This window comes from Canis lupus, chromosome 16 (genome assembly GCF_003254725.2).
Source record: "Canis lupus dingo isolate Sandy chromosome 16, ASM325472v2, whole genome shotgun sequence".
Classification (NCBI taxonomy): domain Eukaryota; kingdom Metazoa; phylum Chordata; class Mammalia; order Carnivora; family Canidae; genus Canis; species Canis lupus.
The window spans coordinates 12,328,449-12,341,849 of record NC_064258.1 but is presented as its reverse complement, the minus strand read 5'-3'; the positions used below and the strand labels follow the sequence as shown (position 1 = coordinate 12,341,849).

Sequence of the window (13,401 nt, the reverse complement as noted above, 5' to 3'; positions counted from 1 at the left end):
CATTCAGGTGTCGAATGTGAGTGGTGTTCTCTTGAGTGGTTACCATTCCAGATGGTCTCCATACTCCATTTCCCAGAACTCTAGCTCAGTGGTATATTACTCAGAGAGGCTTCATGAAACCCGTGCTGATAGGCTATGAATAGCTGGCGCCCTCTTCTCAGAAAGCAGCCCATATAGACATTTGGACTGCCATTTCCGAGAGGTCGGAGATGGATGCTAGAGGGGCCGTTGATGGCTTAGGCCAATAGAAGTTCATCCTTCGTCTTAAAATAGAAACTAATAAATGATTCCATTCCCCTACCCCCCACCCCCTCCACCAGGAGAAAATTGTGCTAGGAACTTTAAGCTTTCTCTTTTCTGCTGACTATGCAACCCTCAAAGGAAAGCAGCATGCATAGTGGTTAAGAACGCAGGCTCAGACCAGACTGCCTGAGTTTTGATGCAGGCTTTGCTAACTTATTCATTGTGTGGTTTTGGGGAAGTTCACCTCTCTGTGCTTTGTTTTCCACAGCTCTAAACGGCGGCGGTGGGGGGGGGGGGGAGGTGGTAATAAAAAGACCCACTCCACAGGGTGGTGGGAGCATCAGATGAGATAACATAGATTGAGAAGGTAGAGCAGCGCCTTGCAGAGTGGACATAGTGGTGAGTAGTGGTGATAATTATTACTAGATACTTTTAATATGTTTAGCAATGACTTAGAAAAGTTATGTAAAAACCGCCTTAAATAGAGAGACTGGGCCAGTGGATTTTGCTGAAATGTAAGAGCAATCAACGAATCGAGAGATGGAACAGCACGTTAGGCAGCTGTGCCAGACATAGGAGCATGTAGAAGGGAGGAGAAGGGAAGTGAGATTCTGTTGCTTCAGGGAACAGTAGGGATCCTCTGGTGGCCTTCGAGGGGTTCCTCAGTCCTGGGTTTGCTTGAAAAGTGCTTCTAAATCGTCCCCTAAGCAGACTGGCCTAACCCTGCTTCTGGTTGCTCTCTGATTTCTCTCCCACTTTCCCTCTATGAAAGGAGGAGACTGGGCTAACTGCTCAAAATGGGGAAGGGCTACAGCCAAAATGAATTAGCTCTTTGGACAAGGAGTCCTACGATCAGTCTGAGCATCATTCAGATATTGTTCAGAGCCTCCTTTATGAAGAATAAGCATAGCCATTGACCAGAGGACACACACACACACACACACACACACACACGACAAATCCAAGCATTCTTAGCCATGAGTTTCTATAGGGGGGCAAGTTTTGCCTGACTTATATTAATTTTTTGCCATAGCAACCTTGGGTCCTACGCTTCTGACAGTGTAATGGTTCCAGAAAGTAGCTCTGGAGCCACTTAGGGAGATAGAGGTTTCTCCCTAGGTAATCTTCAAATGGCTGTGGCTCCAAGCCTGGACCGTGTAAGGAAGTATATACCCTACAACCTCTGTTGTCAACACTCCTACCACTGTGGTGCTTCTAGAATGTCTTATTGTGAACCACTCTACAGGTCCAGACTTTTTACGTTGTTAGGACTGTCAAGCCTACAATTCTGAAGGCCCTGTGACTTCATTTCTCATTGCACCATATATAAGTTTTTAGAAGCTGATGGTTGCCTAGAAAAGGCTATGTGGATCAGTGATATTTCTCATTTGATCCTGGGATGTCACACTGGAGGATATGGCAGGAGAAGAACCTATGAAAAGTAAATCTTCCCAGTAGATTACCTTAGTGGGAGAAGTGACCTTATCCACAGATTGCTTTTCCCAGAGGTTCCGCTTGCCAGATACGTCTCCTGGCCTCAAATCCTAATGAAGAAAAAGCAGAAAAAGTTGATAGGTGGCCATTCATATTTTCTGGCCAGATACAAATAAATCATCACTTCTGTTGTTTGTTTGAATCAGCTTCTTGTTTGATACACTTGATCCTAGTGATTCAAAATGGGTAGAATCAAAAGGATCATTAGCCACTGTTTGCTTTTTATGGTGTTTGGATCTATGTTATAATATGAGAATGGGCTGGAATTAACCAGCATGTAGTTCCTGTCCTCCACCAAGGACTTACAGTTTGCTGATTAGCAGAACTGGAATGCAAGCATACTTCACATAATGTAGTCATTTTTAACTTTCTATGCTCTTAGAAGTGAATAGAACATACGTTCCTTTTAAATAATTCTTTTGGGGTCGGATAAGCATTTCTTTCACCTCTTGCAGATGAACTTTCTTTCAGCATCCTGCTGTATCCCCTAAACCCTTAGGATTTCAGTGCATACCAGCCTGACTTCCAAACGCCAACACTCCATTTCTTTGCGTGAGGACCTTCTCTGGCTACAGATGTCCACTTTGCTCACCCAGGAGGCAGACTGGAAGTTCAGAGAGTTAACATACCCAGGAGCAGTCCTCAATCACTCACTGATGAGATTTGGTGCAAGATTATTTCTCAGGCTCACTCATGCCCCAGGTAGAACTGTGAAGCATGTGTTTTATGGCGGCTTCCAGGGTCGCCCCGGTGGGGTTAGGTTTTAATAGCCCGTGTGGTGAGTTGCTTAATAGTCTTATTGGCTACCTTCTTTTCCCTGACTCACTTCCTGGAATGTTTTCTTTGCCTCCCAAGTAAATTACTTATACTTGAATTACTATTAGGGTCTGCCTCTGGGCAGCTCAATCTAAGACACTTTTCTAATTGCACTTTCCTCAGATTAAAATCATTTTGGGTTTCCTGAGGAGTAAGTGGGTAATTCAGAAGTGGGATCAGTAGAGCCTAGCCCTACAAAAGGGAAGATTTACCACAAGTTGTACCCATAAGAGAGGTTGAGTTGATGACATGTGTGAGAGCATGTGGAAATCTTGGGAAGAAAACCCTAAAATACGATTGGCAACAGTTACATAGCTTTGATTGGTTATTTACTACCTCATAATTAATCTGGTTTGGATAAGGATCCAAATTTCTGTTTCCATTTACTTTTCTTCCAGCATTTGCTTACATTAGTACTTGGCAAAGGTGGTTCGTAGAAAATAAATGTGTTTTACTGAAATAGTAATGTTTATTTTGGCAAAACATTTTCTCATTAGGAAGGCAAAGCTAATAACAATTGCATTTATCCACAGACACTGGTCTAAATGAACATATTTTTGATAGATACTATTGAAATCTTGACACTGAGAACGCACTGGTTAAATGGTACCATGTGAAGCATTTTAGATTTACCTTAATCTTACCGAGTTTCTGGATTTCTGTTGTGGCATGGATTCCTGATATTCTTTTAGAGAGTTACACCTATTTAACTTGGAACCAGTAAGCAACAAATCAGATTGTTTTGAAGAATTCCACTACATTTGCCAATATAGGTAGAAGTTGCCAAATTGTCTGGAAGACTTTTAAAATTGGGGAAACTATAATTAGGAACATACTAATGGAAGCTCTGGAAAGTGGCTATTATGGCTAGTATACTTTATTTATTTGATTCATATAAAACAATTACAATTCTTTCACATGAATGTTCTACTGAAGAAAGTGAATTGTATTTCCCTTAACTCCTGCCCATTAATCTTTTGAGAGCACTCACACAGTCTAAGGAGTCCATCTTAAGAAAATATTCACATCCAAGTGGTAAGTTGGCATTTTTAATCAAAGGGGAAAAAATAAATGGAATTACCTGACCAGACTACATTCTAGAGAAAGACCCACTCCAGAAGAAGAGGGAGAAATGAAGGCAGGAGAAGCAAGTTTCCAATCAACCAGAGATCAGAAAATGAAGAAGAGAATTCAGCTGAGAAAGACATTGTTGGAGGTTTGTTTAAACAAAAAGAAAGACAAATTAGCACTTAAAATGCTGTATATAACATGTAGGTTAGACACAAAAAAAAACAGTCAAACCAGATAAAGCAGACATACTCAGAACTGAATTCCAGTTACAAAGTTACACCAAAATCCTGTAAATTCTGCCCACAAATCCCAGTAGATGTCCCAGTAAAGAATCAGGTGTAGATCAGGGTTTCACTCTGAATAATTTCCAGGCACCCTAAAAAATATTAATTTGACAAACTACCTTGAACACTTTTAACTTTTAGCACATATTAAAATTATTACATAACTAGTGGTAGAGGGTGGTTTTTCTCTTCAGGGAATTTTAGAACAGAACATGAGTCTCATGGATTATTTCTTTCCTTCTTGAGGTTTCACTGGGTGAGGACTATTTTGGTGAAAGAATTTTCCTCTAATTTTTCCTTAGTGGCCACATGTCATACATTTGCCAAAACAAACTCAGGCTTTCCCTTCTACCCATGTATACCAAGGAATATTAACAAGGAGCTGAGGATAAATCCTCTCTGATCCCAAACCAGAAGGCGCAGTTGGGGGGCCTCCTATTTGCTGTTATCTTTAGGTAATCCTCTGACATCCTGGGCTCAGGCTCAGGCTGCCTATAATCCCAAGGGTGTCAAATTTAGATGCCTGCTGTCAAGGGCCAGGCTGGAAACACAAATGCCTAAAGAGGCCTGGTGTAAGGAGACTTAAAAAAAAAAAAAAGAAAGAAAGGAATCAGGGAATTCAAGAATGTATGCCTCCACACCTCAAAAACATGTTCAAATTACAAATTTATAAAGGGAAATAAAACACACCAGCCCCCAAACTACACAGATCTTAGCTGCAGGCCACCAACGTGAGACCACCTGAACAAGACCTGCACAAGATCCTTGGGCACACTCAAACGAGCTTTTATTTACAACATCATTACATTTGTTTCCTTCCGATCAGACCTTTATCCAAGGAGCCACACTAGCCTGTCTTTCTAAGCTGCCATTCCAGACTTAACCTTTTCCTAACAAGTTTTATGCATCTGCAGGATCCTTTCAGCCTGTTCTTCATTTTAGAAATCTTGTCTCTTTTCTGCCAGACCCAGAGTGTCTATGGGTTACCCTCTTGCCCTTGCTGGGGTTCAAGTCATGTCCTCCTGCAAAGAAACTGCCATGTTGTTTATTGAGACTTTAACATGGCACTGGGGGTAGTAAGCCTGGAATGTGTAAGTAAATCTGCTTACCAAGCACATTCAAACGAACTTTTATTTACAACATCATTACATTTGTTTCCTTCCGATCAGACCTTCATCCAAGGAGCCACACTAGCCTGCCAAATCCAATGGGACATGGGAAAAAATATGTCACCACAATCTATACTAATTGTTGCTTCCTTCTTTCTTTTCCTCTCCATCCTCTAGGAGATGGTCTAGTGAATTGCTTCCTAAATCACAGGTAAGGCAGGCAATGGTTTTTCTAATTTCCTTATAATAATTTTTGGTCCTACCAGAAAGTGGGCTTTTCTTGAATGGAAACCTGCACAGTTATTATACCTGCTGTGTTAATAACTAAGTTAAATCTCTTAACCTCCCCATTAGGATAACACAGTTGATGACAAACTCATCAGTTAAGGTGCTGCTAAAAGAGTAGAGGTCAAGTCCTGGGCCAAATACAACAATATAGTATGGTATAAAAATGAACAAGATTGTTAATACTGTAAATGTGAAAAAGTAATCATCTCATTTAGTGATGTGCCCTACTCATCAAATAGGAAAGCATATACCTTTTTCTCGTTAGCCTTTCTATCTTGTGAGATCTTCAGTGGGTCCATGAGCTTGCTAAATTTGTATCAAATTCATGTTTGTAGAGGAGAGGGTCCTTACATTTTATTAGGTTTCAAGAGGTCCAAGATTCAGAAGGGATAATAATCACTGGTCTGGACACACAAAACCTATATAAGTTACCATTATAAAAGAAATTTCTACTCCTTAGGTCACCCTGGATGCTGGGGGAAATTTAAAGCACTAAAGAGAATGGACCTTTTGGGTATGATCCATCGCCTAAACTCTCTCTAGGTAAAGGCCCCTCTTTCTGTATCTATTTGGATGAGGTAAAGAATTTTTTTTTTCAATATGTAGACTTTCCAATTTTAGCTTAGGTTTACATTAGTTTTATACTTCCTGAAAGCCCTCATGCAAAAAAATCTCAGGCTGAATGGTAATCAAGTGACTACATGGAATCATGCCCACAAAATGTATGGAAATACTGCCATTTTTTTTCTTTTTAAATTGGAAAAGTGATAAACTGTACTGATGATTTTGGAGATTAAATATGGAGCCCAACGATGCAATTAAATGGTCAGCAATGCAGCGGTTGATGATTTAGCAAGGCTTTTCTTCTACCTCTAGCTTGGAGTAGTTTATACCAATGGAAGCTGTGCTCCCTTGGGCACTAACAAAGGTATAAAAGCAACTTAATAGAGAAAGTCCACAAATATATAGTAGGGAGATTCATAAGGCTTTTGATTATAATGATAAATGCAAGGCAATTATCACAGACATTCAATGAAAAATTTAAGAGGACATTTTTATAGTAAGATAGCCACACTTAATAAGAAAATGTTAGATTTCCAAAAATAACATTCATAACCGTTTTTATAGTTTCCAGTTTTACTGTGTTGTTTGTTCTTTTTCTCCAAATGACTTTCCTTTGGAGGTGTTGACAATAAAGTCAAAGCAATCATTTCAACAACAGCCCAATAACTATATTTTTGTGTTAGGTTACAGAAATTAGGCAAATTAGAAAATATGTGTTCAAAATAGCCAACATACACATTCTTTTGGGAATAAGTCTAGGAGTGCTCTTGACTGAGACGTGGCCAAGATAATTTGACATTTTCACTTTCAAATTCCTAACTGTGATTTATAGAATGGAAGCTTAACAAGTAAACCGGTTAAGAGTGTAAATGTGAGTAGCGTCGAGCTCCAGCGAGCTACTCCACTCAGGGTGTAGAGGTGACTGTGGTTCCATTTTACCCTCTGGGGCAAAGGGTATGGGCTGCTCTAGATGTGCTCTCTAAATCTGAGACCCTCCTCGTTTGTTATTCAGAGTGACAGCAAAGAATAGGAGCATTGTCTTTCCTAGGCAAATAGACGAACAGCTTGTTTTCTTCTGGTGTTGGAAACTGGGAGATCAAAAAACTTCAGAATAACTCGGAGCTACTTACAGAAGGTTTGGGAGCGGGTGACTTATTTCCATCTGGGGTTTTAGTTAGCCATTCGTTGATGCGGCTGGAAACCCCCACCTTCAAGCCAGCAGTCTCCTACAAAGTCAATAATTCATTATTACAGAAAAAAAAACTTTACTTGGAAAAGACTCTAAATAAGTAACCTCAAAATACTATTATTAGGTATTACTTTGCATAACCATCATGTGACACTAATCAATTATTGATCTCTATATTTTATAGTTTGAATAAAATGAGCCTTAAGCTTGATATTTAAAGACTATGTTAGGGGTACCTGGGAGGCTCAGTCACTAAGCATCTACCTTCAGCTCAGGTCATGATCCCAGGGTCCTAGGATGGAGCCCTGCATTGAGCTCCCTGTTCAGTGCGGAGTTAGCTTCTCTCTCTCCCGATGCCCCTCCCCTCATTTGTGCTCTCTCTCCCTCTCCCAAACAAACAAATAAACAAAATCTTAAAAAAAAAAAAAAAGACCATGTTATCTGGTTTTCTTTCCCCTGTACCTCACCCCCTTCCCAACTCCAGGGGTGGGCGATTAATTTCAGGCACTTCATTTGGAATACTGTGGCCAGAGCATAGTACACAGTCTAGGCTCCTCAACACATTGTCTCTGAAAGAATTAACATCTTCTTCACTGCTTTTATAATTAAGTAGTGTGATTCCTTAAAAAAAAAAAAAAAAAAAGGAAAAAACAAACCCAACCTCTAAAATTAAAAGACCAGAATCCTATACTGACCTTATTTGGTGTGCCTGACACAGTAGGGGACGAAAATACATTCCCTTTCTCCCACATGCTCTTGATATTGCGTACACCTTCAGCAGGAACGGGAAGATCTGAGGCTGCTGGCTTTACAGGTTTTGTGGTTTTTGTTCCCTGAAATGTGTGAATTATTTTTTAGGGTGGGTGCTGATAAGTTTGCTCTCATAAAATTATGGTGAGCTTGTCTTCCTCAACATTATCATTCAAAATTCATTATGATATTTTAAAAAGTTCACCTTCACCAAAAGTTGTTGTAAAGCTACATTCGGACGGTATACAGACCTCACATAAACCATAATACCTACAGCTGAGGATCTTTCAAAAATGAAATGATACCTTTTACTGGAACACCAATGATTGTGGAGGTGATATTTCATGTCATTTCTCCAATAGATAAGTGCTTTATGTGTGCAGGGCATTGTGCTAGGCTCTGGGGCTATAGAGCTACTCAAGACAGTCTGCTCTGTAGTCTCCAGGGGACTTAACATCTTAATAGGAGGGAAAGACAGTAACTAGTTATACAAGTATTTATTTCACATCGTGGTAAGTATTCTGAAAGATAAATGTGCTATAAAGCATGCCCAGAGAACATACATGAGGGGAATACTACTTAGTTTAGGGAAGAAAGAAGGCTACTCTGAAGAAGTGACATTTAAACTGAGAGACAACAGAAGGTTTGGAAGTGGTGAGGCGAAAAGAAGGAGCAATGCCATTCTACATACAAAGGACTGACAACAGGACATGTTGGAAACCTGAGAGACCTGTGTATGGAGAATATACCAGAAGGAGGAAAGAACAGATGTAAAAATGAAAGCTGTGCATTCAAGACCTGTTTCCAGCAGTAGTGATGGGCATAACTAGAATCATTCATTTCTCTGGTGGTCCTGCTCTGTGGCCTGGGGCACGTGCTGCAAGGCCTGCTAGAGCTCTGGTCGACTCAACCACAGAGAATCACTATCTGCAATCTGTCTTACATTTTATTGGACATTCAATCTTGTGAAAAAGCAACTCTTGAGTGCTGGGACTTGAGTATTCATTTGATAAATCATCCAGACCTCTTTCTTCCTTATGCCCTCTTATCATTTGTTTGTGAACTATTGTATAGCTATCTCTGCTCTGCAGTTCAAAGGAGAGGAGAAAAATCAAACCAAGCTGAGCCAATTAATTTACAGCAGGTATTCCGATATACATCTGAAGGCTAAAACCATTGACTAAAACTACAAAAGGAGAAAAAAATACATCTTGATCAATGGCAAGGTACCAAATGCTTTGGTACTTGGAAATATACCTTATATCTAAATAGTGTAGAACCCACCCCCTTTTTTGGGGGAAAGTGGTGGGAAAAAGTTGGAACAGAAAGAAGCATAAAGGGCAGCCCAGGTGGCTCAGCGGTTTAGCGCCGCCTTCAGCCCAGGGTGTGATCCTGGAGATCCTGGATCAAGTCCCACATCGGGCTCCCTGCATGGAGCCTGCTTCTCCTCTGCCTGTGTCTCTGCCTCTCTCTCTCTCTGTGTCTCTCATGAATAAGTCAATAAAATCTTAAAAAAAAACAAAAACCAAAAAACACAACTGTGGCCTTTCAAGCCCAAAGCAATCAGTTTGAAATTGATGATGATTAACCTTGGTCTGGCTATCACCTTTCTATTAATTTATACTACTACTTTTATTTGATACTAAACGGTTTTATAGATTAAAAAAAAGGATTAACTAAGGTTGCAACTGTTAAAACTACATATGGGAACATATTTTAAAAGTCGTTAAGGAAATTTTAGATATGCTTATGAATGTACAAGTAATATAGTTCAATACCAATGAGCCCATTCATTAAAAGAGTAATAGCTTCATTAAAGAATATTCTGGCTGAAAGTAGAATACGAAAATTTATTTAAAACCTTCTATAATTTATCTTTGTTACTGCTCTTCTGTAGAACTAGTTCAAAGTATAATGAAGCATCACTAATATTCTAACACAGTAATGTGGTTCCTGGACCTGATTACTGTCCTAAGCCTCTACGATCCCTCATCCACAGAGTCAATTTCTGTTTGCCCCCGACTCCTAGGCCACCTCACCTCAATTGCACTGGTGTATTGCTCCAATCTGCTGTCAATCTTGGAGACGACTGCTGCTTGATGAGTTGATTTGACACCACTGTTAAGTGAATAAACACACACACACACACACGTAAAAATACAAGAGAGAATCATTCCATATATAACAGCTGATGATTCTCATTTGAACAACCAACCATATTTACCTTTTCTGCACAGATTTATTCAAAAATTCTGCTCGCTCTTCAATCTAGGAATTAAAAAAAAACCCCAGTTAATATTTGCAGCTTATAAACAATGTTTCTCAGCCACACATGCTTGCTGTTTATAAACAATGTTTTGGGATGCCTGGCTGGCTCAGTGGTTGAGCGTCTGCCTTGGGCTCAGGTCGTGACCCCAGAATCTCGGGATCGAGTCCCACATCAGGCTCCCTCCCTGCCTGCTTCTCCCTCTGCCTGTGTCTCTGCCTCTCTGTCTCTGTGTCTGTCATGATTAAATAAATACAATCTTAAAAAATATATATATATACATATATATATTTGTATATATACATATATACACAATGTATATATATACACAAACAAATTTGTATATATGTATGTGTGTGTGTGTATATATATATATATATATATATATATATATATACACAATGTTTCTCAGCCTATGTTGCTTAGTGAGTAAAAGCACCAGAGTGTGTGTCAGAGTAATAGGGTGTTGTGCCCAGTAATTCTTCTGGAAGAAAACTACTTAGGAGGTATTTGAGAGTGAGATTTGGAGAGAACAAATGGAAAATGATAAAGAGTGAAGATATACAAAGTTCTGGAGGCAAATTAAAGACCAGACAGAAATGGAATAAAAATACCTCTGAAATAATGCAAATCAGTGGCAAAATAATTACATTTCAAGACAACTCCCCTCCCCTCCCAAAGCACATGCTATTGCCCTTTAGGACATATTTATATGAGTACAGATAGACCATGTTATCTAACAAAATTTCCCCACAGTGTTTTAACTACATATTACATGTGTAATAGGATCAAGTAAGAAAGGTAACTAGGAACTGTGAACTCTTCACCTCCTGCTTGGCCTGTCTTTCTAACAGACAGCTGTCAAGCCTACTGCTGAACTTAATTTGCCTTGAATGTGGAAGATAGGGACACGAGTAGATCGAGACTAGGGCATGGCTCCTCAGGGCTGAGGCTCCCGTGAAACCTTTGTTAGGCCAAGGGGGGAATGACGGAAACAAGGCCAGAAAAACTGATGGATACATATGAAACAGGAAGGTCAGTAGCCTTTAATAAAATCCTTTTTCTCTTCAAAGCTAGGAACTTCCCTTTGCTAAAACTAAAGCTACTAAATCAGACATTATATTTTACTGACACTGTATCACTCAAATCACATGTTCTATGTAAGTCAGCAATTATCTGTTGACTCCTTATGACACCCAGCTCCAGGGGAGAAATTGCCTCTGGCACTTATCACCCACCAAAATCAGCAAATAGTAAAATCTTTGTATATGACTGCCTGTGCCAAAGCACACATGTGCCAAAGGGGTCCATCTTTTGCCCTGGTCAGGGCAGCCAAGGAATCTATGAGACCTCAGCTCCCCGAGGCTGGTGTGCTTGAGTGTTCCCTAGAGTCTTCTGAGGTGTTAGTGGCTCTTTTCTGGCCAGGACTGTCCTGGGACTCGTGCAGTATTAATAAACACCATTAGGCTTTTTGGAAAAAAAATGCTTCATTCTAATAGCAGTTGAATAACATTTTTATAGATGTTAGCGGGGGCATTTCATTTTTTCCAATGATTTCTCACAATGATAAAAGCAACTCATTAAAAATAAAACTTTACGCAAAAAAGTGCTACCAGAAGCCTTGAGTTTATGGGATGCAAAGTGTCTTAAATCTTATTTTTCTGATTTTAATATAATGTAGAAGTACACCGCTGGAGAAAAAGCTCACGGGTGAATAAGGTGAAATACATTGAAACTGTGCAATGCAGTTTTAATATCCATCCATCCATCCATCCGTCACCATCCAACCATCCATCAATCCATCCATCCATCCATCCATCCATCCATCCATCCATCCATCCTACTTTTGATCCTGCCAACCTGTCAGCTAAACAACTAACCAATAAATTATATATTGAGTACTCTATAAAGTTGAACCCTCAACAATGTATAAGACAGTGTCCCATTCTTTAAGAAGGACACGATTAGTAGAGGAGATTAGTAGAACATACGGATAAAATACTTAACATTCAATGATAGGAACCATAGTAAAGATAAGAAGAAAATGCCGTGACCATGGGAGAAGTGACTCTCTGGGTCAGTGGAGAAGTTTTTGAGTAGTTTTAGTTTATAGTTTACAGAATTTCCTCAATGAGTTTATGGAAGTGAGGGTGGGGGGTAGGAGTGCATGAGTTATGAGTTACAGGGGAGCAGGACATTTGTGGCAGAGCAAACCCATGCATGAAGATTTTGGGGGAACACATGCAGGGCAGGGGGTGGGTGCAGGAATAGTGGAAGGAGAGAGGAAGGGCAGCCGAGGGGGGGCTTGTTCCTTATAGCACTTCCAGCATCCTCCTGACTCCAGGATGAGCTTGCTAACCCTGGCTATCCCATTAACTCAAATTATGGAGATTCTCAGAACCTGACATCTCCTTTTGTATCTATAATATCAAATACAGCTTGACTTCACTATCACATTTTGTCAGGTCTCACCATCCATTTACTGATTCATTCCTATTGGAAAATCCTTAACTTAATCTAGATAATGTAACAAAGTGTACTAAATTTTATACACCTAACAATTTCTGCACAAGGAGTTTAACGAGAGCAGTTGGTTCTTCTGAAGACCAAGAGGTGGCACTGTTGTCCCGAAAAAACTCAAGGGAAAAAGCAAAGCACGCTATTAATTTTAGAGAAAATTGGCTCTCTCCTTACTGTACACCCCTTCCACCACCAAAATATGAAAACAACAATAATAAAAACCCAATTTTAAATTTAATTTACTTAAAATTTGTTCTGTGCATGCTTTACATAAGAAAAATCATTCACCACTAACAAAATTTAACTGTGAGAAACCAGGCTCTGCGTTTCCCAGACAGGGAATACAAGGAGTCATGAGAACTTAACAAAATACATGAGTTGATAATATTTTGAGGTCAAATAGCAAATGTTTTCCCTTACACTGGCATTCTACAGTCTTAACTTATGACCACTTAGAAAAGTCACAGGGCCAAGAGTATCAACAACTGTAGGAATTCAGTCATAGAATATGAAATTGAGCTCTAAAACCAGAGCCACAGCAAATTCTTCAAGGCACATACTATGGGGAAAAGTAATAGACTGTCTGCTCCTGAAAGTATGTCTCTGTTATGTAGGAATTAAAAATGTTTTGTTTCTCTTAAACATAAATTGATTGCTCACACATGCCTCTTTAGCAGAGGGAGTGGATGAATGGCTTCCAAAGGAACACTGGATGAAATGAGAAGCCAGGAGTCTGGTGGAGGGAAGGACCAGAGAAGTAAGTTGGAAAATTCAGTAAAAGAGACATTTGAAGAAGAAAAGGAGGAT

General features: G+C 39.7%; 1 protein-coding gene across 15 annotated transcripts in view; it reads right to left on the bottom strand.

Moving 5' to 3' along the window:
- CALD1 (caldesmon 1) overlaps positions 1-13,401 on the bottom strand; it is a 188,414-nt gene that overhangs the window by 3,392 nt on the left and 171,621 nt on the right. For all 15 annotated transcript variants that reach the window (XM_049094656.1, XM_049094653.1, XM_049094652.1 and 12 more), the window contains 5 exons: positions 10,033-10,076; positions 9,848-9,926; positions 7,754-7,891; positions 7,000-7,095; positions 1,707-1,787 (listed from right to left, as the gene is read on the bottom strand). In XM_049094656.1, the coding sequence (XP_048950613.1) occupies positions 1,707-1,787; positions 7,000-7,095; positions 7,754-7,891; positions 9,848-9,926; positions 10,033-10,076 (438 nt within the window). The remainder of the gene's footprint in view (positions 1-1,706; positions 1,788-6,999; positions 7,096-7,753; positions 7,892-9,847; positions 9,927-10,032; positions 10,077-13,401) is intronic.